We start from the raw sequence: 23,873 nt of genomic DNA, 5'->3' as shown, positions 1-23,873 counted from the left end.
CTTACCTCTCGGGACCTTCCAGCAGCCCTCACCCCTCCAGTTTTCCCCCAGCCCCCACCTGGCACTGAGTTATCTATTCTGCTGAAGTGCTTATTTTTGGCCTGGGGCCCGGTTTTATAGCCCCCACTGTGGGTCTTGGCAGTGACAGTCTGCTTCTGGGGATCCAAGCCAGGTTGGACAGACTTCCCCACCCTGGAGAGGGGGTGCAGGGCTCCCTCTGAAGCTTCAGCCTGAAACCTGCCCCTCACCTCACTCAGCCAGATGCCTACAAACCCTCTGGTTCCTTGCCCTACTTCTTCAAGTCCACCAGCTGCAGTGTAGTTGCTGGGCTGTGAAATTCCGTACCAGGTTTTTGCTCTTGCCAAGAACCTAAAATTCAATTTTTTTCTCTCCGCCCTCCTCTGTCCCCCCGCCCCGTCCCTCCCCCCCCCCCCCCAAAGAGAGACTTGAGGCGTTTATAGACACAACCTCCACCTAACACTCCCCTCCCCGCTCCTGCTGCCCCCGTCAGCTGCAAGCCCTTGTCCGGTTGCCCAGGATCTTCTCCTGGGGTCTTGTCCTGTCATGGGGATTCCAGTCCAGGCTTTGCGTCCCTCCCTCGTCTTTTATTGTAGGTCTGGTCTCCCAGGGTAGCGGCCTCCTCAATGCTTTCCCTTCGCAACGCCCCTAGATCCTGAAGCCGCTTTTACCAGCCTGCTTCGTTGCAGCCAGCGATCCGGATCCCTTCGTGCGAGAGTCCAGCCCTCCTTTTGCCCCTCCCCCTTGCACATCTCTGCCAAAAAGATTGGGGCAGCCCGTGCCGCCTCAGCCACTAAGCAGCCCCCTCCTGAAGTCCCCCTGCGAGCCCAGGTCTGGGAATTCTAGGCCAGGTCTTGCTTGCTCCCACTGCATTAGGCATGACGCATTACTCCGTCCCCGAGGATGAATCCGGCCCCAAATTTGCGTGCCCCGGGTGCATTTGGCCCTGTCGCAGCTACCCGCCCCAACCTTCCTCCCATCCCTGTCTAATCCAATCCGGGTTTTGCATACCCCTTCCAGAGCTCCTCCATTTCTCCCTTCGCCGGGCTCGGCGCCTTTCCTTTACTTAACTGCCGGCGAAATCCTCTCCGGGTCTTCCTTGCGCCCGTCTCCCTTCCCCCACTCCCCGTTCCGACGCAGCGACCCTGCACATCTCCTTCCCTCTCTCCGCTTTTCCAGAGAGGTTGGAGGCGGCAGAGGGAAGGAAAGTCCAGTCCGGGTTTTCGGGTCGGCCCCCCGTGCGCTCGCGCAGGTTGCGGCGGCCGATCCCCGGCGGCGGCTCCGGGCCGGGTTTTGCGCGCGCCTGCCGCCCCCCTCCCGGAGCTGGTGCGTCGGGGAGAGGGGCTAGCAGGCGGCTTGTCATTGCTGGTGCCCGGCGCCGGCTCGGTCCGCGCGTCCTGCGGTGCCCACGGGCTCGGCCCGGCGCCCCCCCTCCGGCCGCCCCGGGGGCGCGACGCCGCCGCGCCCGCCTCCAGCCGCGCCCCCCCAGCTCCGCGCCGCCCGCCCCCAACCCGAGCCCCCCGCGGCCACTGCGGGGAGCCCAAGCCGTCGGCGCGGGAGCTGTTGGCGCTGTGGCGCCTCCGCCCCGCCGTCTGCCGAGGAGGCCCCGGCGGATGGGGCCGCGCGGGCCCCGGAGCGGCGCCGCCGGGCGGCGGGGGGCTGCAGGGGCGCTCCGGCTGGCCCGTTAACCCCTCGGCCGCCGCCGCCGCCGTCGGAGGGGGCTGGGAAGTCGCCTGGGCGCACACGTGCCGCCTCCGTCGGGGCCGCGGAGCTGCGGGGGAGATGCGGCCCGCTGTCGGCGCCGCCTCGAGGGGCTCCGCCTCACCCCAGCCCCCGGAGCTCTGACGCCGCCCCCGCCCCGCCGCCTCCCCCTTCCCGGGAGGGGCGCGGACCCGCTCGCCCCCAGTCCCGAGCCTCCGCTGCCGCGAGGGGGCCGCCTTTGGAGCTGTGTAATCCGCTTCTTTTTTAATTTTTTTTTTTTTTTTTTTAATTTTTGGTTAGTGGCGGCGGTGCTGGGCCGGGGGAAGGAGGGGACACGGAGGCCACCCTTGCCCCGCCACCCCTCACCCTTTTTCCCCCCGCCCCGGTTCCGGGAGATGTGCCGGGCGGGGGGCCGGGGTTCGCGGAGCCGCAGGAGAGACGCGCAGGGCCGACCCCAGAGCGGCGCTGGACAGGTGAGTGTCTGCGGGCCCAGGACGAGGCGGACGCCGCACCTGGGCCAGGTGTGCGGGCCGAGGCGGATGGGGGAGGACTGGAGCCGAGGCCTGTTCGGGCCGCGAAGGGGGAGGGGATGCTGGAGCCGTGACTCCCCGCACCTGAGCGGGAGGGGAGTCGGGGACTGCCTACACTTCATACCCACCGGCTTAGGGGTCAAGAGGGGCGGCCCCCACGGAGCGCTGGGGACGCGGGGGTGCGGATGGGCGGCCGCGGGGTGCCGGCGGGGGGAGGGGACCGCGAGTGTGCCCGCGCGTGGCTGCGTGTGCCCGCGCGCGCGCCAGCCTTTGTGGGGAAGCGGCGCGGCGGTGCCTGCGTGTCCCCGGTGCGTGTGCGCGCGGGTGCTTGGCGCCCTGTTTGTGTAGGTGTCTGGGTGTGAGCGGAGAGGGTGCGTGTGCGCGCCGCGCGCGGGCCCCGGCCCCCGGAGGAGCTGCGTCGGGGGCTGGCACCGCAGGATGCTGGGCCGGGGATTGTTTTTCTCCCGGAGGCAGAGACGCGGTGGATGGGGAGGGGTCTGTCTGGGTGTCCGGCCGGGTGCAGCTCGGGGGGCACCGCCGTCAGGAGGTGTGCAGCCCGGCGGCGTCTTCTCTCTCTCCCGTGATACCCGGTTAAGCATGGGAAGCTGTTGGGTTTGATCCACCCCGATTCGGGCTTTGAGGGGGAGAGCCCTCCCTCTCCCCCAGGTGTTCATCGGGTAGAGCTATGGGGTTTCGGCTGTCATCCTCGCACCTGAGGGTCCTAGGACAGAAGTCCGGACCAGAAGAGGGTGGAGAGTGCCGTGCGTGCTTCAGCCTCGGCCAGAAAATGCCCCTGCAGGCATTGCTCCAGTGCACCCCTGGCACCCATCTGAAGACAGCATCCTGCCTGCACAGCCCCCCACACACAGCCCGTCCCTACCCGTCCGGTCTAGGTCAGCACCCAGCCCCATCCTCGCCCAGCACCTCACTGTACGTTCCTGGGCCATAACCACCGCCCCCCATGACCCTCCCCAGCCGTGGCAGCTGCGTGGTGTCCCGCCGTCCCAGTCTTGAGGCAGGGCCCCCTTTCCTCCCGGCTTCTGAAGGACCCAGAGCCTAGGTTTGTCTGCCCACATCCAAACATGTGGTGTGCCTGGGGGAGCAGGGGGAGGGGTTCAAAATGGCTGCCAAGATGGCTGGTCGCCTCTCCGCCTCTCTCTGTTTCTCTCTTTCTCTCCCTTTTCTGCTTGTTCTGTTCCCTTAGCTGCTACAGGAGTCACCGCAGAGAAGGGTTTGGACAGTGTGGGAACAGGTGTGGGGGACTCCTAGGGGTGATGTCTGCTCTAGGCCTGTTGACCTCGATGCTGCTTGCTTCTTGAAGAGAGGCCGTTGGTCTCTCTCTGCTCTTCTTTCCAGCACCCCAGGGGCCGGCAAGAGCTTGTAACCTGACCCTAGACTCAACCCCTTCAGTCCAGCTAACAGCTTGGGGGCTCCCTGCCCTCCAACCTGCTCTTCTACGCCTGACACCCTGAACTGATCGCCTGACACCCAGAATTGATCGTTTGGGGTGTTGTGGTGCCCCATGGAGGGACCCCATCGCTCATCCTTTCCATCTGCCCCACGGCCGGGGGCTCAGGACTCAGGGTGGGCCTGGGTCAGGCCCCAGCTGTGGGGGCAGGTGACTTCTCCTTCTTCCCCTCTCCCCACCCACTAATGCCAAATTTATTACTTAAAAGTAGGATGAAAACAGGGAGAATAAGAGAAGGAATACAACCTTCATTATCATATCGAGAAAATTATCCGTGATTTTCCTAACTAGCAATTTGCCTGCCATGCCGTTCAGAACTGACTTGCCCATTAATTACAGAGATGAAAAATCATCTGGAAAGCGGAAAAGGGAACTAATTCGATCCCTGGCTGGCGGCAGTGGCACCCATGCACCGAGCCACATACGTGTACACTCACATGTGAGCGCCAGCCCCCCCCCCCCCCCCCGCTGGTATGGCCACCTTCCTCCTCTCCCTCAGTGACCTCCCGCAGGGCCTTAGTCCGCCCCATGCTTGTTGCTCCTGCCCTCCGATGCCCCACTAGGCCGTCCCTCCACAGGGCACCCAGCCCAGCCCCCACTCTTGGAGAGCTGGCTTAAGGCACGCTCACCCCTGCTAATGCCTGATCTTGGGCTTGGAGGCTACCCAGGCTTGGGGAGGGTGGGGAGCTGGGGACCAGCGTACCTGGGCCCTGGTGCCTGTAGGGAGCAGGTGGAAGGGAGACTCATGAAGCCCTGTTTCTATTCCCAGCATACCCTGGGGAGCCCCTTTTCTCCTGGGGGATCTAGGAGAACCCTCCAGACATGTGGGGGAGGAGCTGGCAGGCTCCCTGGCTGCTCTGGAGTCTGCATCAAGTGGTCTGGACTCTGGGCCCGGTGCCTCCACCTGTGAGAGCCACTGCGTCTGGAGTTTGCAGCCCCCTGTGCCCACCCCGCCACCCACCCTGCCCTGGCTGGTGGGAGAGCATGAGGGGCCCCAGCGTGGGCATCTGGTGGGGGTGGGGTGCTGCTCTCAGGAGGTTGTGCTGCTCAGCTAGAAGAGGAGGAGGGGGATCCCTGTGGTCCCCACCCGCTGGCTGGGGGGCTGGGGGGGGGGCTGTGGGGCGCTGGAGCTCCAGGTCTCTGCTTCCTCCTGCCTCTCCAGCCAGCTGTGCGGCCAAGGACAAGGCTCTGGTTTCTATGTGGGCTCCTCTCAAGGATCCGATTTCCAGACGCCAGACACTTCCCCTCTTCCAGACCCCTCTTTGGGGGACAGGGGGGGGTTCCCTGGGTCTGGAACCTGACCTGGTGCCTCAGCAAGCCAGCCTTCCTTTTGGGCTGGGTCTTGGCCACCCCCATGAAAGAGGAAAGCAGGGTCCCAGGATGGGAGGCTGCTGCTGAGCAGAGCCATGGGGGAGGGGGCTCCACCACCCCCGAATCCAGTCCTCCGCCAGATGTCTGTATGTGTTCTGTGTGTGATTTGGATGGCGACCCGGCTACGCCTGTGTGTGGCCATGTGTCCAGCAGGCTAGCCTTGTGTTGGTAGGGGTCTCCTGTGTGCTGTGCTGTGAGTTTGGCAGAGCCGGCGGCCCTGCGCGTGTCTGCGGTCTGCACAGGAGCAGGGTTTGCCTCTTACGTGCACTTGCGGCCGTGTGCCTAGGGTGTGTACGTGCTGGGTGCGCCCCTTCGTGCAGTCCGTGAGCACAGGCCAAGCGCCTTCTCTACCAGGCGCTGTGCTGGCGATGCCATGGGGACCGTGCCCTGGTCCTGTCCTCATGGAACTCATAGTTTGGCAGCCCACAGAGATTTCAGTCAGGAGGCTGGTATCACAGGGCTTCGGGAGAAAGCTTGTGTCTCCTTTCTGGAGTGGCCAGGGTCCCAGCTGGGGAGGGGGCGGCCCCTGCGTCCAGGCACTGCGTCCAGCAGGTTCAGGCGGTGGGGCATCTTGGGGTTAGGCCCCGCATGATCTTCCCCATTACCTCATCCCCTTCACTCCCTCTTTCCTTGGGCTCCACCAAACATGCTAAGCACGATTCCACCCCAGGGCCTTTGCACTGGCTGTTCTTCCACCTGGGACTCTCACCCAGACATATTTGCAAGGCTTTTGCTCCTTTACCTGCTTCAAATGTCACCTTCCCCCCTCAAGTAACCTTTACCCCATGCGGCCTGTTTAAAATTGCAGCCTCCCACCTACCTCCTGACTGTTCCTAGCACGGATGGCTTCTCTCACACTGTAGTTTCTTGATTTATTGTGCCTGTATTTATCACTTGTCTCCCCAGCCAGGATCCAGGTGCTCAGGGAGTTTGTCGCTCGGTTTGCTTTTGGACCCAAGGTGCCTAGACTCATACCTGGCCCACAGTAGGCGTTCCAGAAATCTTACCTGAGTGAATGGGAGGGGGTCTGCCAAAGGACTGGAGACTCCCAGGTGAGTCCTCCAGCCGTGCCTAGCAAGGACTCCCATTAACCCTGCCCCTCTGGGGGGATTGAGGGCTCCCACTGGGGGCCTGACCAGGCCAGCCTTGCGTCTGTCTGCCGTGGCCACCGGCGAGTCCTCCTCTCTCAGGCGGCTCGTGGGTGCCCCGTGGGTGAGGGCGTATGTACGGAGCCACCTGCCCGTAGAGCTGTGTGGGCGCTGTGGGCTTTAGAGCTTGGGGTGGGAAACGGAGGGGCCCTCTGCTCATGCGGGGGATAGGAAACCCAGGGTCAAGGCCTGAGCAGCCCCTCCTCCTGGGGCACTGACCCAGCCCCCTCCCCCCCCCTCGTGGGGTGAGACCCTCACGCTTGTTTCAGCCTACGTGGGCCCTGCGTGGAGCAGAAGTCCTCTGCTTCCCCACCCCCAACTCCAAAATTGGGGGAAGATAAAAATTTCAATAAATAGATGCTGAGGCTAAAAATCGCTCTGCCCCCCAAAGCTAAAAATAGCCAAATAGCCGGGGCCCTTCCCTCAGTGGCTCAAAATACCCTGGAAGTCAGGAATGAGCAAGCCAGGAAGCCAAGTGGGTGCCCGTGTCCAGCCACCAGGGAGGTGGGGCAGGCAGGCCCGGGGCCCGGGGCCGGCTCTCTAGGCCAGGGTCCCAGACATGGCCGTATGGATACTGGGGCCGGTCATTCTTCGTGGGGGCTGTCCCAGGTACCATAGGACTTTGGGCAGCATCCCTGCTCTGTGCCCCCTAAATGCCAGCAGCACCCCTCCCACCCCCGGGTGAGACCTAAAAAGGACCCCAGACGTTGCCAGACAGCCTGGGGTAGAGGACAAAATTGTCCCTCATTGAGGACCACTGCTCAGGACCGGGGTGGGCAGACTTTGTCCATGAAGAGCCGGCCAGTAAGTCCGGAGCCAGGCAGGTGGCTTCGCTGCTCGCATGCATGTTTTCCCCCTGCCTCTTCGCAACCTTTCCGACGTGGCCAGAGCATGCTTAGTCCACTGGCTGTGCAGACACAGTCTCTGGGCCCCAGGTGGACAGCCCCTGCCCCAGAGAGCCCCCCAGCTGCCCTTGTGGTGGAAGTTGGGGCACGCGTGAATGCGCCCTCCTCTGCAGAGGAGCAGCCCCATTTGGGGCACAGTTGTGCACTTGAGGACATGGCAAGTCTGGTACAGTCTGTCCCTGTCACCTCCCTGCCCTCACCTCTTCCTCCTCCCCCACGCTCACTCCACTGGTCACACTGGCTTCCTCACTTGTCCTCACACATGCACCAGCCAGCCCCAGGACCTTTGCACAGGCTGTGCCCTCTGACAGGAACTCTTTTCTCTTCCTTGGACACCTGTCTGGCTTCTCTCTTACCTTCGAGGGGTTTTGCTGAAGTGTCTGGTCTTTCTAGATCACCCTATTTTAAATTGTACGTACACACACACACACACACACACACACACACCAGAGGCAGCCCCTGTTCCTCCACAAAACTAGTACATCATAGAATTGGCTTCTTTAGTGCTCTTTGTGTCTGGCCCATCCGTGGATATCTGTCCAGCTCCTGGTCAGTGCCTGGTACCCAGGTGCTCTAAAAAGGGTGTGTGGGGTTGCCATATGTTATTTCTAAGCCCTGTGGCCAATGTGGAAGGCTTTCATCCCATTTCCCTGGGGAGAGACAGAATTCAGGGGAAGAACGTGGGGCCTCGTCACACAGCCTGAAGTGGGTGGAGCTGGGATTCAAACGTAGGACCCTGGGACTCTTCCCTCTTGCCCTGCTGGGCATCCTCTCCGCCTCCCTCTGGTCTCTGTACCCCCACCCTGCCCCTTCACTGCCAGCGTCTGGAGGCCCAGAGACTCCTACCACCTCCTACCCTCTGTGTTGGGCCGTGGCTCCTACGACTTCTTTCAGCTGTGCTCTGTCGTGGTCAAAGTGCAAGGCTGTGGGATGGGCAGTGAACAGTATGAAGTGGAATGGACCACAGGCCTCCGTCGTACCCGCCTCCTGTGGTAAGGAGCTTAGAGGAGGCACCCGGCCAGTCTGTAAGTCAGGGAGGGCTTCCTGGGGGAGGGGGCCTCCCAGCAGCAGCCTGGAGGAGGAAAGAGGGATAAAGTGGAGGAGAGAGAGAGAATGTGAGGAGAGGCCTGCCCTGAGGTCAGAAAGAAGGTGGTGGCTCAAAGGGGAAAAGGTAAGAGGTTTTACAACAGCCAGGCCTGTGGAAAGGAGGCTGGAGGCTCATCTTGGGGGCGGAAGGATTGAGTTTGTGCCATGAGGTGTGTCCATGGGGCTGGGAAGGCCTTTGGAGGGGTCAAGGCCCACCAGACAGGATAGGAATATTCAGCATGAGTTCTCTCTGGCTCCTGGGTGGGAGAGAACCACAGAGGGAAGAAGGGGGGCCAGGAAGCCAGCAGGAAGAGGAAGCCACCGTGGGCTGTCAAAGCGAAGGCTCTGGAAAGGGCCTTGAGACATTAGAGATGGGCTGGTGTGGGGGTTCTCAAAGGCAGGAGTTGACATGGTTTGCCGGGAGATTGGTAGGAGGGTGAAGAAAGGAAGCAGGGGCTAAACAGCAGGATTCTGGCTTTGACGGCTGAGGGGACAGGGAGAAAAAAGGGGTGGGGGCGGGGCTCACCCATTGCTCTCAGCAGCCCCCACCTCCCCTCAGTCTAATCTCCCTTGGCAGCAGAAGGAGTCTCTGAACTTCTGAGTCAGGCCATGCCCCTCCTCTGCACAGAACCCTCCTTGGCTCCCACCTCACCTGGAGAAAAAGCCTGTGTCCTACCCTTGACTCACAAGACCCTGCTAGCTCTGTCCTTTAACCTCTCCTTGCCCTCACCTCTTCCCACTCTCCCTTGCTCACTGGGCCACAGCCACATTCCAGCAGATTCTACCTCGGGGCCTTTGCATGTGCTATTCCGTCGGCCTGGGATGTTCTTTCCCTAGGTACCTAGATGGCTCACCTCCTTGACACTTTTGCTAAAATGTCTCCCTCTAGGAGAGGTGTTCCCTGACCATTACATTTGTACCCACAGATACACCCCCACACACACGCCCCTTCAGGCCTTTTTGCCTCCAAAGTACTTGTGACCCATTGGGAACTAGGTAACTATCTGCTGAGTGGATGACCTGTTCTCTGGGTCTGTTTTGTCTCTGTTCGTTAAGCAAATTAATAAGCGCTTGCTCTTGCCCAGGACTGGGCACGCAACAGAGAGCCAGACTGACCCACAATGGAACTTTCCCTGGGGAGTCCCCAGCTGGTGGGAAAGATAGACGTTCAACAGCAAAGCCCAAGTCCAATTAGGGAGGCCCAGCGTGCCATGAATGTGGGTGTAGGAGAGACCAACACAGGCGGTCTGGGGGCAGAACCTTTTGAAGGAAGAGTGGGGGCAGGGACAGGAGCCCTGGCACTGTGTGCCTGTGAGAGGGAGAGAGAGAGGTATGGGGGGGGGGGCAGGCACCTTGGGAAGCTAGAGCAGGGAAGGGGTTGACGAGGTGGCCGGAGACCAGAGCCTGAGATGCCGTGCTAGGGCACCTGAGACAATAGCCATGGAAGGTGGTAGGCTGGGAGGGACATGATTGGGTTTTCATTTTACAAAGATCACTTGGGCTGGGTAGAGAGCAGATGGGGTGGGAGTGGCAGATAGATGGGGGAGACCAGGGAGGAGGCCTTGGGAGAAATGGCCCCCACCGCTCTGTGGTCCAGTGCCACTGGGCAGCCAGAGTGACCTTTTAAAACTGACGAATCAAACCCCACCCTGTGGCACTGACATCTAGTGGGAGAAAGACAACAAACACTTCAATAAAATGCACGGCCGGCGTGCTAGCGATGGGTGCCATGGAGAAAACAGCCAGGATAGGATGTAGACGTGCTGGGACCAGCAGGGCCTCCCTGAGCAGGCGATGTTGGAGCGAAGACCTCAAGGAGGCAAGGGAGAAATCTGCGGGTAACTGGAGAGGAGGGAACAACCTGTGCAAAGGCCCTGAGACGGGACTATGCCTGATGGTTTCCTCCAGGAACCAGGGGCTGAGTGAGCAAGGAGAAGAGTGGGAGGAGCTGAGGGCAGGGATGGGACAGAGTGTGCAGGGCTGTGTAGGCCCCAGGGAGGACTTGGGCTTTTGCTCTGAGTGAGGTGGGAATCATAGAAGGTTCTGAGCAGAGGAGGAAGGTGCCCTGACCCAGGTGCTCACTGGCACCCTCTGGCTGCTATGGAAGGAACAGGCTGCGGGCGGAGAGGACCAGAGACATGAGAGGAGGGGGCAGGTCTGACCTGGGAGCAGGTGATGGGGCTGGACCAGAGAGGGTGGAGGAGTGGGAGGTGAGCAGATTCTGCGGGAGGGGCGGCAGGAGTTGCTGGGGTTGGATGTGGGGGTGAAAAGAAAAGAGGGGTCCAGGAGGAGTACTTGGGAGGACTGGGCTGCCCTCTGGGGGAGGTGGGGAAGAAGGGGCTGGAGTGGAAGGTTTGGGGGGGGACCTGCCCTCTCTGAGCCCACCCACAGTGCCCCCCCAGAGGAGCGCTGCCTGCAGGGCACTGCCTGGGCACTTGGTCCATGTCTGCAAGGTTTATCTGTTAGTCTCCGAGGGCGATGGGGAAATGGACTGAGAGAGACAACGAGCTAAGCCTGAGGCCACACACAGATTCAGCCCGGGAGCCTAGGCCTTGTACCTTCCCCTGGGGCCTGCTGCATCCTTTTTTTTTTTTTTCTTTTTTAAGATTTTATTTATTTATTTGACCGCAAGAGAAAGCGCAAGCAGGGGGAGTGGCAGGCAGAGGGAGGGGGAGAAGCAGGCTCCCTGCTCCAATGAGGGGCTTGATCCCAGAGCCCCAGGATCATGACCTGAGCCGAAGGCAGATGCTTAATTGACTGAGCCACCCAGGTGCCCCGGCCTGCTGCTTCCTTACTCTGCCATGCCTGGGGGCTTCCTGGAGGAGGCAGGCTTGTGGAGCTGGGCTCTCAGGCTGCTGGCTTTGGGGCTAGAAGCAAGAGACTCTTCTGTGAAGGGGCAGGGCCATGAGGGGCCCAGAGCCCCCTCTGTGGGTGCCCCCCCAGGCATTCAGGCTCCCACCCACTCGAGCAGAGGGTCGCCATGGCAACTGCACTCTAGGGCAGACTAGAGGCGCCCCCTCTCCTCCAGCAGCTGGTTCTCCTCCTGTCAGCTTCCCCTGCCCCATTTCAGGGCACCTGAGGACAGAGCCTGGGCCGTGTCACCCACCTCCAGGACCCCTGCTACATGCCGCCTCGACTTGACACTGACGTGGGGCTCAGGAGCAAACAGAGGCAGGTGTGGGTGGGGCTGGTGGACTGCCCACATGACCTGGGGGTTAGACATGCCTGGGGTCTAGTCCCCTTCCATGTGAGGGCAGTAAGCCCAATTTCCCATGCATTAAATTAGGGTCAGCCAAGCTGAGGCTCGAGGTAGGGACAGACGCAGGTTCAGCTGGCCCTGTGGGTGCAGCACCTCTGTGTGTGCCCAGCTCTGAGGATGCTATCACACATGGGGGGCGGGGGGGGGAGGCTGGAGGAGGGGACTCTCCCGGCCACCACCGGGGGCTCCCCAGCCCAACCGGCAGGGCCAGCCTGCCTGGATTCAAAGTCCTCTTATCGGTTAGGTGCCCCTGGGTCCTCACAGTCCTCATCTGTAAGACGCAGGTATGTGCTTTCCCCCTGCTCCCTTCCCCTCCTCCCTCCCCCCATGTACTGAGTTCCTGTGGGTTAAATGAGCTGTGTGTATACATGCTTGGAATGGGGCACAGAGGTGTCAGCTGCTGTCCCTGGGATCACAGGAGGTTCTGGGACTGGAGATCCAGCAAGCCTCCCACTCCCTGGTTTGTGAAAGGCTCCCCAAGGTTTCGCGGCTCAGCCCTGCCCGCATCTCTGCCTCGCAGCCGACCCCCGTGGGAGTTTCCTAGGGCTCCTGCGACAAAGCACTCCGGACTGCACGGCTTTATCAGAAACTTATTGTCCTAGTTCTGGAGGCCGAAGTCCAAGATCAAAGTGTGGCTGGTTCCTTCTGGAGGCTCCGGGAGAGTCAGCCCCGTGCCCCTCGCAGGCCTCTGGGGGCTCGCTGGCGATCCTAGGCTTGTAAATGCACCGCCCCACCTCTGCGTCCATCTTCACACGGCGCACTCCCTGTGCGTCTGTGTGGAAACATCCCTGATCTAGAGACACCAGTCCTGCTGGACTAAGGTTCACCCTAATGACCGCATTTTAACTTGATTACCTTGTTAAAGACCAAACAAGGTCCCATTCTGAGGTGCTGGAGAATAGGGCTCCAATATGTCTTTTTTTTTGGTGGAGGGGCAGTTTAGTCCATAACACCCCCTCCCAAGGCCTCAGGGATGGTCAGGCTTAGGCCTCCCAGGATACGGCTCCTGCCTACCCACATCTGGCCTTGCCTCCCCACTCAGGTGGGCACCAGGTGGCAGGCAGAACCGTCCGGGGCTGGTGGGCACACAGTCTGGCCTGGAAGAGAGGGGAGGGAGCGGATGTCACAGTATCCGGCTCCTCGTACTCCAGCCCGGAGCTGAGGCCAGGTCTGGGGGTGCCTGGGGCTTTCTGGGGAGAGCTGCTCTGGGGACTGGCCTTCAGAGAGCAGTGGGCAGCCCGAGGGGAACGCCGTCTGCACCCCTGAGGCAATGGTGCCTGGGCTGTGTGGGTCGGGCTTGGCCCGCAGGTCCCAAACATCTGTCTCCACCTGCCCCCCCCCCCACTGTCACCTTGCATCGTTCAGTAAATATTTGTCTGAGGACCTACTGTGTATCTAGGTGCCAGGAGATGGCCTCGGGAGCGTGCATTTTCCTGGGGATCTGGGGCTACAAAGGAAATCCCCAAGTGGACAAGTCAAGTCACAAGGCAGTGACGTGATGGGTGGTGATGGTAGTGACAGCTGCTGCAGGGGACACTTTGTAGTCACCACGTGCCAGTCACGGCCCTGAGTGTCTCACGTGTGTGAGTTCATCTTGTCATGCAGCTGTCTGTGCGGTACCCCCATTTTACCAGGAGGAGGTTCTGGGATCGGGGCAGGGGGGCTGGACAGGCAGGCACTGACCACAGCAGAGGCTGAAACAGGCGGGGGAGGCCCGCCTGCATCTCCGGGGAAGGCACATCTGAGCTGAGACCTAAGGACCACAGAGATGGGGACACAGGCTGGGGCCACGTGGTGGGATTCTGCGTGGCCTCACAGACCGGGGAGGAGGAGCCATGGCAGGGGCTTGTATAGGCGATGGCATGTCGAGATGTCTTTAAAAGCGCCCCCCCCCCCCGAAACAGCCCAAGTGTCCCTGAACAATGAATGGTGAACAAGGTGCGGTCTGGCCTTGTAGGGGACCTTGTAGGGGAATATGACTCAGCCGGGAAGAGGAATGGCGAGCCGCCCCAGGCTGCAGTGTCGACAGGCCTCGAGTGAGAGAAGCCAGCCATAAAGGGATAAATACTGCCTGATTCCGTGTAGATGAGGTCCCTAGAGGAGATCGGTCATTGCCAGGGGCTGGGGCGGGGGAACAGGAGGGACTGCTCCGGAGGACAGAGTCTCTGGGGTGCTAACAAAGTTTTGGAAATAGACCAGGGCAGCGGCCGGCACAGCACGGAGAATGTAATTAATGCCAGTGGATAATACACGTAAAAACGGTTAAAGTGACACATTTTATGTTACATATTTATTATACCATAATTTTTTAAAGGCCTCTCTGGCTGCCGGTGGGAGCCCGGAGTGTGGGAGCAAGAAGGGTGGGGGCTGCTGGGAGGAGGTCAGGGCTATCTGGAGGGCGGTTGCGGGGGACAGACAGACGCTGGGGTGTCATGGAGGTCCAGACCCAGGACTTAGTCCTGAACAGGATGTCAGGGCGAGGGAAACGGGAGCCAGGGATTTTGACTTCTTGCAGCCCAAGGACCTGGGGGGTGCTGGACCCATGGACTAATATGGGGGGGGGTTTGGTCAGGACGAAGGTGCCTTGGAGACCCGAGGGAGGTGTAGATGGTGAGAGAGAAGCAGGCCTGGTACCCCAGTGTGGCAGTCATCACAGTATAGACGGTGTCTAAAGCCATGAGGCCAGTTAGACCCCCCGGGAAGGAGTGCGGGGTGAGGGGGGGAAGGAGGAGGCCTGGGGACTTTACCTGGGGTGTCAGCGTCCTGGGTCCGGGTGCAGCCCGGAGAGGGGAGGGGAGCCACCGCACTCAAACGTGTGCTGCCTGTGCCCTGACCCGCGCCACGCCGTGGACAGCACCCTCGGATGGGTCCCGGGCTGGCCTGTCGCCTGTGCAGACTACTGTCCTTACCAGAACCCCGCAGGTTCGAGGCACGGAGGGAGCTGGGGTTGGGTGCAGGGAGATGGCTCCAGTTCACGCCACCTGTGAATGGCGGAGTCAGATCCAGACCCATGTGGGTTGGCTGCCCCCAGAGCCTGGCATCGGTGGCCTTTCCAGCATTAACCAGCCGCTAACTAGTTTGAGTGCCCCCAGGGAGAGCCGGGGAGGGGAGTGTCTATTAGTGTGGGGTCAGTGCCTCTCCGGAGCCTGACCGCGGCTGGGAGCTGAAGTGGGGGGCTGGGGGGCTGAGAGAAAGCCCCTGCCCCCCCCCAAGGTAACATTGTAAAATGCTGGGAAAGGAGCGCAAAGTGCCACAGGCCGTGTCTGGTCAGGGTTGTGGGGTCAGCAGTAGAGGGGGGCTTCCTGAAGGCTGGGGCTGGGGAGGGCGCAGGCATGCCGGGCCGCATTGTCAAATCACTTTTCATTTTGCAAGAGGAGTCTGAGGCCTGGGAGGGGGTGTCCTGCCCAGGAGTGTGCTGCTCCCACCTTTATTTCTTGAGAAGCTGTCCAAGCCTCAAGGAGCTCATGGTCTAGTAGGGAAGGTTGGCCCCAGACCTGGTAATGTCCTACAGGTAACTTCAGGTGGGGTTGAAAGCTGTAAGTCAAAAACGGGGCAACAGGATGGCAAGTGGGAGCAGCGGGAATATTTGGGGTGGACAGCATTGGTTCCCCTGCTGGCATGGCCTTGGAGTTGAGCCCTGAACGGTGAGAAGCCATATCAGGTGTAGGGGATCCTGGGAGAGCATTCCAGGCAGAGAGAGCAGTGGGCGAGGGTTTGGGGGAGCAAGCTACAGCGTCCTAGGAACTGGAGGGGCCCTTACAGAGCAGGGTGGCGCCGGATCACCGGCAGCTCTAGGCCCTGGTGCGGAGCGCAGACCCCAGTGGAGAGCTGAGGGGAAGGCTGACACTCGGCTGTGCGTCATTCAGTGATCCCTTAGCACTGAGTGGACAGCAGGCGTGGCGGTAGGGAGGCAGAGAGGAGGAGGCAGGGAGGCTGGGACCAGCATCCAGCAGGATGGCGGCTTGGTCCTGGATGGCGGCACTGGGGGCCACAAGTGGATGGGTTGGCGAGGTGCTTTGGAGGCAGAGCTGCCAGGACTTGCTGATGGAGCTTATGAAGGGGAGGGGTGGGAAAGGGTGGGGAGTCGAGGTGGATTCCTAGGTTTGGGGTCTGAGATGCAACAAACGCATTGCTGTGTGCCAGGCCTGTTCCAGAAGCCGGGGCTAGCTGTGAGCAAAGCAGTCCAATGATCCGTGTCTGTGCAGGGGCCATTCCATGCGAGAAATAAATAGCTACTTTTTTTCTTTTTTAAGATTTTATTTATTTGACAGAGAGAGTGAACGAGAGAGAGAGAGAGCGCATGAGCAGGGGGGTAGGGAGAGGGAGAAGCAGACTCCGTGCTGAGCTGGGAGCCGGACAGGGAGCTTGATCCCAGGACTCTGGGATCATGACCTGAGCCTACGGCAGATGCTTAACTGACTGACACTTAACTGAGCCACCCAGGCGCCCCTAAGTAGTTACATTTGAACAAAGGCCAAAAGGAGGCAAGGGGCAGCAACGTTGTGGGTAACTGGTGGGCAGAAGATACATGTGGAGGAACTGGCAAGTGCAAAGGCCCTGGGGCAGGGGTTGGTGTGGTCAAGGAACAGCAGGAGGCAGGAGTGGCCTGAGCAGAAATGGGATCGCGGAGCTGACTGGTTGGTGGAGGGGTTTCGTTTGGTGGGGGAAAACAGTAATCAGGGCTCTGTTGAGAGATTCCAAACAGAAAATAGATATGGAAGGTATTCATTGGTCAATGGCATTGAAACTGTGGGACAGGCTGGGGTGATGGCGGGGGAAGACAGAGTGAGTGGGTGTTCACACGCTGGAGGGCTGGTAAAAACACGGGTGCTGGCCCTCCCCAGAGAATGTGTGTTTGTAGAAGTTCATGGCCAGGCTGGTGCCACTGGGCCAGGGCCACCCTTGAGAACCACGGCGCAGATAAAGGACAGGACCGGGAGTAGAGATCTGGGTTTGCAATTTTGAGAGCATCCGGAGGAGACTGGAAGGAGAAGGGAGGAGCGGCCAAGAGGAGAGGACATGGGTCAGAACGGGAGCCCTGTGCCCGCAGAGTTGCAGTGCCCAGGGACGGGCAGATGTGTGGGAGGATTGCAGGGGAGGGCACACAATGCCAGCCCCCCTGGCCCCCTAGGGGACCGCACACCCCTCCCTTACACCCGCCTGCCTGTCTCCATCTTACCTCGAGGGTCCCCCAGAGGGGAAAGAGGGGACTCAGTTGTCCCTGGTCCCTGATCTGTGGCGCCAGCCAGCTGGATTTTAATTAGCTACCAGAGCGGGAGAGACAGGAAGCAAGGGCTGGGGGCGGGGCCTGGACTCCTGCCCAAGACTGAGAGGCTGCCAGTCAAGGCCAGGATGCCTGGGTACCTCCTCCCCTGCCCCCCCACCCCCCTGCAGGACTGAGTGAGGAAGCCGGGTCAGGGAGACAAGTGGGCAGGGTTGGGATTTGGGGATGGAGAAGGGGCTTCCAGAAGGCCTTTATCTCCCTTGATGGACGATCTGAGGCTTGCCTGGGTGCAGGTGGGCCCTTGACAGCCATGGCATCCCAGTTAGCTGCCCCTGCCACCCGAGGGGGGGCTGCGAGACCACGGGAGGAGCTTCCGGGAGGTCCCCTTTGGTCCAACGTGCCCACATGGGTGGGCCTGTCTGCCGGCCGGGCTGGGAGTGAGCCGTGGAAGCCCGAGGGCCTGGAGGGGCGGCCAGCCTCCGGCCCAGGGGTGCAGCTTCAGTCCCGTACAGCGGGCTCGAGGGAGGCCTTGACTGGCCCCTCTCGGGGACCGTGGCGGGGAAGCCCTCGGCCACCAGCAGGCGGAGAGGGGACCGGCCCGAACGCCCCTCCTCCTGGGCCTGCCGGGCCTTGCCGCCGCCTCACTCTCCCTGTTCTCCTCAGGCTGGTGGGCCAGGCCACGGCGCCCACCTGCTGATGCGGGGCCAGGCCCCCGGCACAGGACGCTGAGCGCCCCCAACACGCCCCCGGCCACCGCCATGGCCCGCCTGGCCGCCGCGCTCTGGAGTGTGTGCGTCACCGCCGTCCTGGTCACCTCGGCCACCCAAGGTAGGTGCTGCTGGGGCGGGGGGAGCCGCGCCTTGCAAGGGCGGCTGGGAGGGCAGAGAGAATGTTGAAATACCTCCCAGCCACTTGGTGAAGAACCGAGTCCCCAGCTCGTCCCAGACGGCCGCCGAGCCAAGCCAGAAGAAGACTCAGTAATCGCACCGCCCCCCCCAGCGCCGCTGAGGGGTCCCCGGGCAGCGGGGCCCAGCCTGGCAGGGGTCCCAGAGCCTGGGATGCGGGCCGTGGCCTCCTGGGACCAGGACCGGCCTTCCCGGTGAGCCGGTGCGCCCCTGTCTTGTGTGTGTCTCTCTCTGTGATTACATCTCTGTGGCTCTCGCTGGGAAGAAGGCTTAATTAAAGCATGCCCGCTGACGTTTATTTAAAAACAACTCATTACCCGGCTCGGCCCTATGCCGGCCCCGGGATCCCGCACACGCAGCAATTAGTGCCCCGGGCCCGCCCGCCCACCTCCACCAATTACTCAATTATGGTCCCCGTGGAGGGCCCAGGCGGGGGCAAGGGCAGAGCAAGAGGAGAGGCAGGAAAAAGGGGCCTGCTGGCCTTGCCCCTAGCCCTGGGCATGCCCCCAGCCGGCACCCCCCAGCTCTGTCTGGAGAGTCCTGTTGGTGGACTCTGCTTCCCTGTCCCTTCCTGTAGCCCAGTACTCCAAAAGCCGCAAAGGTGGAGGGGACATCATTCAGCCAGGCCCCAGGGCCTTGGCACTGCTCTGGTCAGCCGGCACCCTCTGCTCCCCCAGCGCCCACGTTCTCTTCCCATCCAGGTCCTGCCCCACCGCCCCAGCTGGCCTAGGAGGGGCCACTCCACCCCCAGACCCATCTGAGCCAGCCCTCCACCCCCGACCTCCCTCCTAGGCCCGGGAAGGACTAAAATTAGCTGGGGAAGCAGATGGTGCTGGAGGAACACATGTAATACTTTCCCCCAAGTGAGACTCAACTCACCCCAAAAAACCTCAGGGGCCTTGCTGCCATCCCCCGGGGGCCCCCCACCTGACAGTGGAGGGAGCAGACCCCCAAAGGGGGTCTGCATGGCTCTGCTGCCCTCGGGCACCGCTCCTTCTCTTCACCCACACGCTCCAGTCTGCACATCAGAGCCTGTGAGCCACTGCGTGTCCCCACTTCCCTCCAGCAACCTGCGAGGCCTGGCTGGGGCCGGTGTCTGACAAGGTGGCTGACCCGGCAGGTGGGGACCACGTGGAGCCCACTCTGTCCTGAAGAGACTGGCTCCCTCAGTAGGTTTTTTTAAAGATTTTATTTATTTGCGAGAGTGAACGAGCACCAGCGGGAGAGGGAGAGGGAGAGAATCTCAAGCAGACTCCCTGCTCTGTGCAGAGCCCAACGTGGGGCTTGATCCCAGGACCCCAAGATCATGACCTGAGCCGAAGGCAGACACTCAGCTGCCTGAGCCACCCAGGCGCCCCTCAATAATCACAACGATAGTTCTTAGCACCCATCACCTCACTGCCTCCTTTAGGCCTTTGTTCAAATGTTACTATTTAGGCTTACTCGCACCTACTGCAGCCCTCCCGGTGCTGTGAGGTGGGAGTGGCAGCTCCTTGGAGAAGGAACTGGGGCCACAGAAATGGTCGGTTACTGGACGAGGCCACCAGCCAGGGCTTTGAACCCCGGTCGTCTGGCTCCTGAGCCGAAGCTGTCGGCCCTCACACAGCATCATGACCGTGCAACCCCACTGGGCATTTTCTTTCATTGTCACGCTGACCCTCACCACGCAGGGCGCCATACTCAGTGCTTCCTTCGGGAACGTTCTGTAGTGCGTGGAATCCTTGAGGCATAGCCCTGGGCTGTTGGTGCTGATCTTACAGACTGGAAACGGAGGCCCGAGGAGGCTAAAGCACTGGCTGTCCCAACTGAGTTTGCGTCAGAGTCGCTGGCGGGCACATCGGCCCGAGGTGCCTGGTTTCACCCTGGAGATCCTGAGTCAGCAGGCCAGGGGCTGGGGAGCCAGAAGCTGCATTCTTAACCAGCCGCCACATGATGCTGGTGCCGCCGATCCCGAGGCCACACCGAGAAGCTCTGGCCCCACGGACGTGCCTGGCCTGTCAGCCAAGGACTGGCAAAGCCAGGCGCTGTGGTTTCTTTCCGAACAGGAGAGCGTTTCCGCCCATGCCATCTCTCCCCCTTGCGTGGGGTGGCGTGCAGTTAGGGAAGTGCCCAAGACCACCCTCGCTTCTGCACCGGTTGCAAGTTCAGGAGTCCTTTAGACCACCTTCAGATTTGATGACTCCCTAGAAGCGTTCACAGAATTCCCCACGCTGTTATACTCACGGTTACAGTTTATTCCAGTGAACAGTTAGAGAGAAAATCAGCTGAGGGGAGGGGTGCGTGGGGCAGCATCGCCCCTCCCAGCAACGCTGTGGACAACATGCATGGTGTACTGCCAACCTGGGACACTCCCCTGAGCCCCGGGGTCCAGAGCCTTCACTGGGACTCGGTCGTAGAGACATGGGTGACCACCCACATGACTGACCTCGGTCCCCAGCCCTTCCGGAGGTCAACTGATACCCAGAAGTCCTACTCACGTTGTTCGTGTGCTCATTTGCTAGGGCCACTGTCACGGAGGGCCACAGACTGGGGGGCTTCGACAACAGAATAGTATCATCTTATAGTTCTGGGGGCTGGGAGTTCAAGATCAAGGTGTCAGCAGGGTTGGCTCCTTCTGAGGGCCATGAGGGAAGTTGCTGTTCCAGGCCCTCTCCTGGGCTTGCAGCTGGCCATCTTTTCCCTGTGTCTCCACACTGCCTTCCCTTTGTGTGTGTCTCTGTGTCCCAATTTCCCCTTTTTATAAGGACACTGGTCATATTGGATTAGGGCCTACCTTACCGGCCTCATTTTAACTTGATCACCTCGGTTTCAAATTTGGTCCCACTCTGAGGTACAAGGGATTGGAACTTCAGCATATGAGTTTGAGGTGGGGAGGACACAATTCAACCCATCAACCCATCCGGCCTGGCCCAAGGCCCCCAGGTAGACAAAGACGCTCCCCACGCAGGACACCCCCAGTGCTTAGAGGCACCTCCCAGGAGCTGAGGGCAAAGACCTTGCCGTACACGTGGGCACAACAAGAAGCCCATTTTACAGATGAAAGAACTGCGGTCCGTATAGCCCACGTCCTGGATACAGCCAAGCTGGGGGGGGGGGGCATCTCCTCAGCGGGGTCTTCCCTCCTTGTAGGCCTGAGCCGGGCCGGGCTCCCGTTCGGGCTGATGCGCCGGGAGCTGGCATGCGAAGGCTACCCCATTGAGCTGCGGTGCCCAGGCAGCGACGTCATCATGGTGGAGAACGCCAACTATGGGCGCACAGACGACAAGATCTGCGACGCCGACCCTTTCCAGATGGAGAACGTGCAGTGCTACCTGCCCGACGCCTTCAAGATCATGTCACAGAGGTGAGCCCCCCCCCAAACTGGGCTCCTAGGAGGAGGGCTGGAGGCAGTTCCAGGGGGCCCTGGGTACATGCCTGTCCTCCGTGTGCTCCCTGGCCCTGGCGCCCTGTTCCCCCTCCGTCTTCCTACGATGTGTCTAGGTGCTGTTTCCTGAGCACCTACTGGGTGCCAGGCCCCTGCAAACGGCCAGGGAGACCCAGCCCCCTTCCCTGGCAGCCTGCACCCACCAGGCACCCCAGAAGCTCATTCCAGGATTCACGGGGGAGGGAGTGGAGGTCTCGCCGTGTAAAAGCCATAGCAGGACAGGGTGAGAGCATCACCGGAGCTGAGGGAGAGCTGGAGGTCGCACAGGCTTCCCTGAGGAGGGGACATATGAACACAGATGGCAGAAGTGCATGTGTGCGTGAGAGAAGAAGTGAGCGCCTGAGCGTGCAAGGCTGTGTGCGAGTGCGGGGCGGGGGGGGGGTGCTGCCAGGCGGAGGCACCTCGAGTGTGGAGCTGCAGAACCCTTCCTCACAGCACCGCCAGCCCCTCACAGCGGGTCAGCCCTTCACGTGACACCCGGATTTAACCGCCCCTTCCGCCCCTCCCGCTGCCAGTGCCCCCTGGGGTTGCCGCACAATCTCCTGCCGTCCAGCGTGCCGCAGGCTGTTCCCACCTCAGCAGCCAGGGGGTGCCTGCAAACACCTGAGCCGGGGCACCCCCCTCACTCAGACCAAAAGCCTGTCTTCCCTGAGACCTACAAGGCCCTGCGTGCCCTGCCTTGTGCTCTGCTCCGGGCCCTCCCCGTCTCCACGCTCTAGCCACCCTGCCTGTTCCTTACTCACATCAGGCACCATCTGCCACAGGACTCCTCTGACTCTTTGCACCGGCCATTCCCCCTGCCTGGAATGCTGTTCCCTGACACCCACATGGCTCATCCCTTCCCCTTCCCATGGATTTTCTTACCTATCTCAGCGAGGCCTGTCTGACCACCCTCTCTAAAATCCCAGCCCCCCACCATGACTTCTAGCCCCTTCCCTGCTTTATCTTCTAGCCCTGACTACTATCCATAGTTCTGTGGAATATTTTGCCTCTTTATCATGCTTGTCTTTCCTCACTGGGCTGTCAGCCCCATGGGGACAAGGTGCTGTGTCTCTCACTGCTGTGTCCCCAGCCAGATACATAGCAGGCGCTCACTGAGTTTTTGCTAAATGCCTGAGAGAGGGCAAGGTTTCCTCCGGGATCCAGAGCATAGAACGGAAGAAGGAAAGGAGGGCTGGAGCCAGCTCTGCAGCTCCTGAAGTGTTGGCAGAGGTTTCTAGAATAAGTCACTGGGCAGGATCATGGAGAGCCTCCAGAGAGTTTCGGGCAGGGGACGGGGGTGATCATTTGGCTCAGACCAGTGGACAGGCTGGAGCTACCTCATTCCCTGCCCCCCACCTTTTCTCCCTCAGTGTGTACCCTTCCAGCAGTCCTCCCCCACCTCCCCCTTCCCTGTCTGACACCCCGCCCCAGCATGAGCAGCCCTAATCCAGCTTCCCAGTCTTTGCTTAGGCTGTGCCCTGCCCTCCTCGGGAATCCCTTTCCTCCCACCTCCTGCCTCCAGCTTTCTCCCTGCCCCCCACCTGCCTTCAGCAGTGCCCAGCACGGCAACTGGCCCAGTTCTGGCATTCGTGGGTTCTCGGTTCCAAAAGGGGGAACACTGAACAGTGTGGTTCCGAGGGCTCAAGAAGTGAGAGGCCACCGCTCTGCCATCTTAGCCTGGAGGCGAGGCTCATCCTATTAGTTCGGGACGGCTCTGCTGCTCTGACGGAGAAACACCAGAATAGCTAGAGTGACCTTAAACCAGATCGGAGGAGAGAGACCCTCAGCCCTCGCTTCCCTCTGTCTCAGAGGCTCCCGCACCCAGTCCTTTTAAAGGCCCCTCGGGCCCATTCTCACCTCCTTGGCCAGAATGCGGTCACGAGTGCTGGCCGCCGCTGGGGAGGCTGGGACGCGCGGGGCCCAGCCGTTGTCTCTCCTGGATATTGAGGTGAGAGTCACATAACATATTAGTCATTTGAAAGTGAACAATTCAGCGGTGGTTAGTACATTCGCAGTGTGGCGTAACCACCACGTCTCTCTAGTTCCCAACGGGAAACACCGTCCCCATGAGCTACAACAGCCACCCTCCCCTCCCCCGGCCCCTGGCAGCCACTAATCTGCTTTCTGTGGCTGCAGACTGGCCCGTCCCGGACATTTCATATAGATAGGATCATGAAACGTGGCCTTCTGTGCCTGACTTCTTGTGCTCAGCAGTGTCGTCAGGGTTTTTCCACGTCGTGGCACATCAGAGCTTTCCTTTTTATGGCCAAATAATATTCCACTGTGTGGATGGACTGCGTTTTGCTTAGCCTTTCCTCTGTCAGTGGACACGTGGGTCGTTCCTGCCTTTGGGCAATTGTGTAAATGATGTCACTGAGAACATTCACGTACAACCAGTTGTTTGAGCCCCTGCTTCCGGGTCCTTGGGGAACAGAGGTAGGGGTGCAGCTCCTGGGTCACAGGCCACTCTCTGCTTAACCTTCAGAGGCCAGGGCTCAGGTTTAAAAGAAGGGGCTGGAGGGGGTGGGGAGCAGATCCTCATTAACTAATTCCTGCCCTGCCGAGACCTGGCCTGGGGTAGGGCCCAGAGACCTGGGCTGGAGAGATCGATGGCGGGGGGAGAAGGCGGGGGAGAAGCGTGTTTTTGTTTGTACGTAAGCCAGGCTCCTGGAAGTTGGTGGGGACTCTGACTCCCCAGGGGGACCTGACGATGGCTTGGGCGTGAGGTGAAGAGACTGCCTGTGTCCTAAGTGCAGATCTCACAGCAGTGTTTCCAGAGCGCGGCACCCGCCTGAGACCCGGCCTGGGGTGGACACATACGGGCACCATGAGCGTCTCATAAGTGGCGTGCT

The 23,873-nt window shown here is 60.9% G+C and overlaps 1 protein-coding gene across 4 annotated transcripts in view; it reads left to right on the top strand.

Annotated features, from left to right (window-relative positions):
* ADGRL1 (adhesion G protein-coupled receptor L1) overlaps nucleotides 1-23,873 on the top strand; it is a 55,070-nt gene that overhangs the window by 9,071 nt on the left and 22,126 nt on the right. For 2 of the 4 annotated variants that reach the window (XM_057311566.1, XM_026488031.4), the window contains exons 1-3: nucleotides 2,020-2,192; nucleotides 17,374-17,538; nucleotides 20,745-20,958. In XM_057311566.1, the coding sequence (XP_057167549.1) occupies nucleotides 17,469-17,538; nucleotides 20,745-20,958 (284 nt within the window). In that variant the 5' untranslated portion in view covers nucleotides 2,020-2,192; nucleotides 17,374-17,468. Of the gene's footprint in view, nucleotides 1-2,019; nucleotides 2,193-17,373; nucleotides 17,539-20,744; nucleotides 20,959-23,873 lie in introns of those variants that run through there. The other 2 variants (XM_048226964.2, XM_026488033.4) reach the window with 2 other exon arrangements.

Source organism: Ursus arctos, unplaced genomic scaffold, assembly GCF_023065955.2.
Source record: "Ursus arctos isolate Adak ecotype North America unplaced genomic scaffold, UrsArc2.0 scaffold_14, whole genome shotgun sequence".
Taxonomy (NCBI): Eukaryota; Metazoa; Chordata; class Mammalia; order Carnivora; family Ursidae; genus Ursus; species Ursus arctos.
Note: the sequence above shows the minus strand (reverse complement) of the source record. Positions and strands in the feature narration are given on the sequence as shown.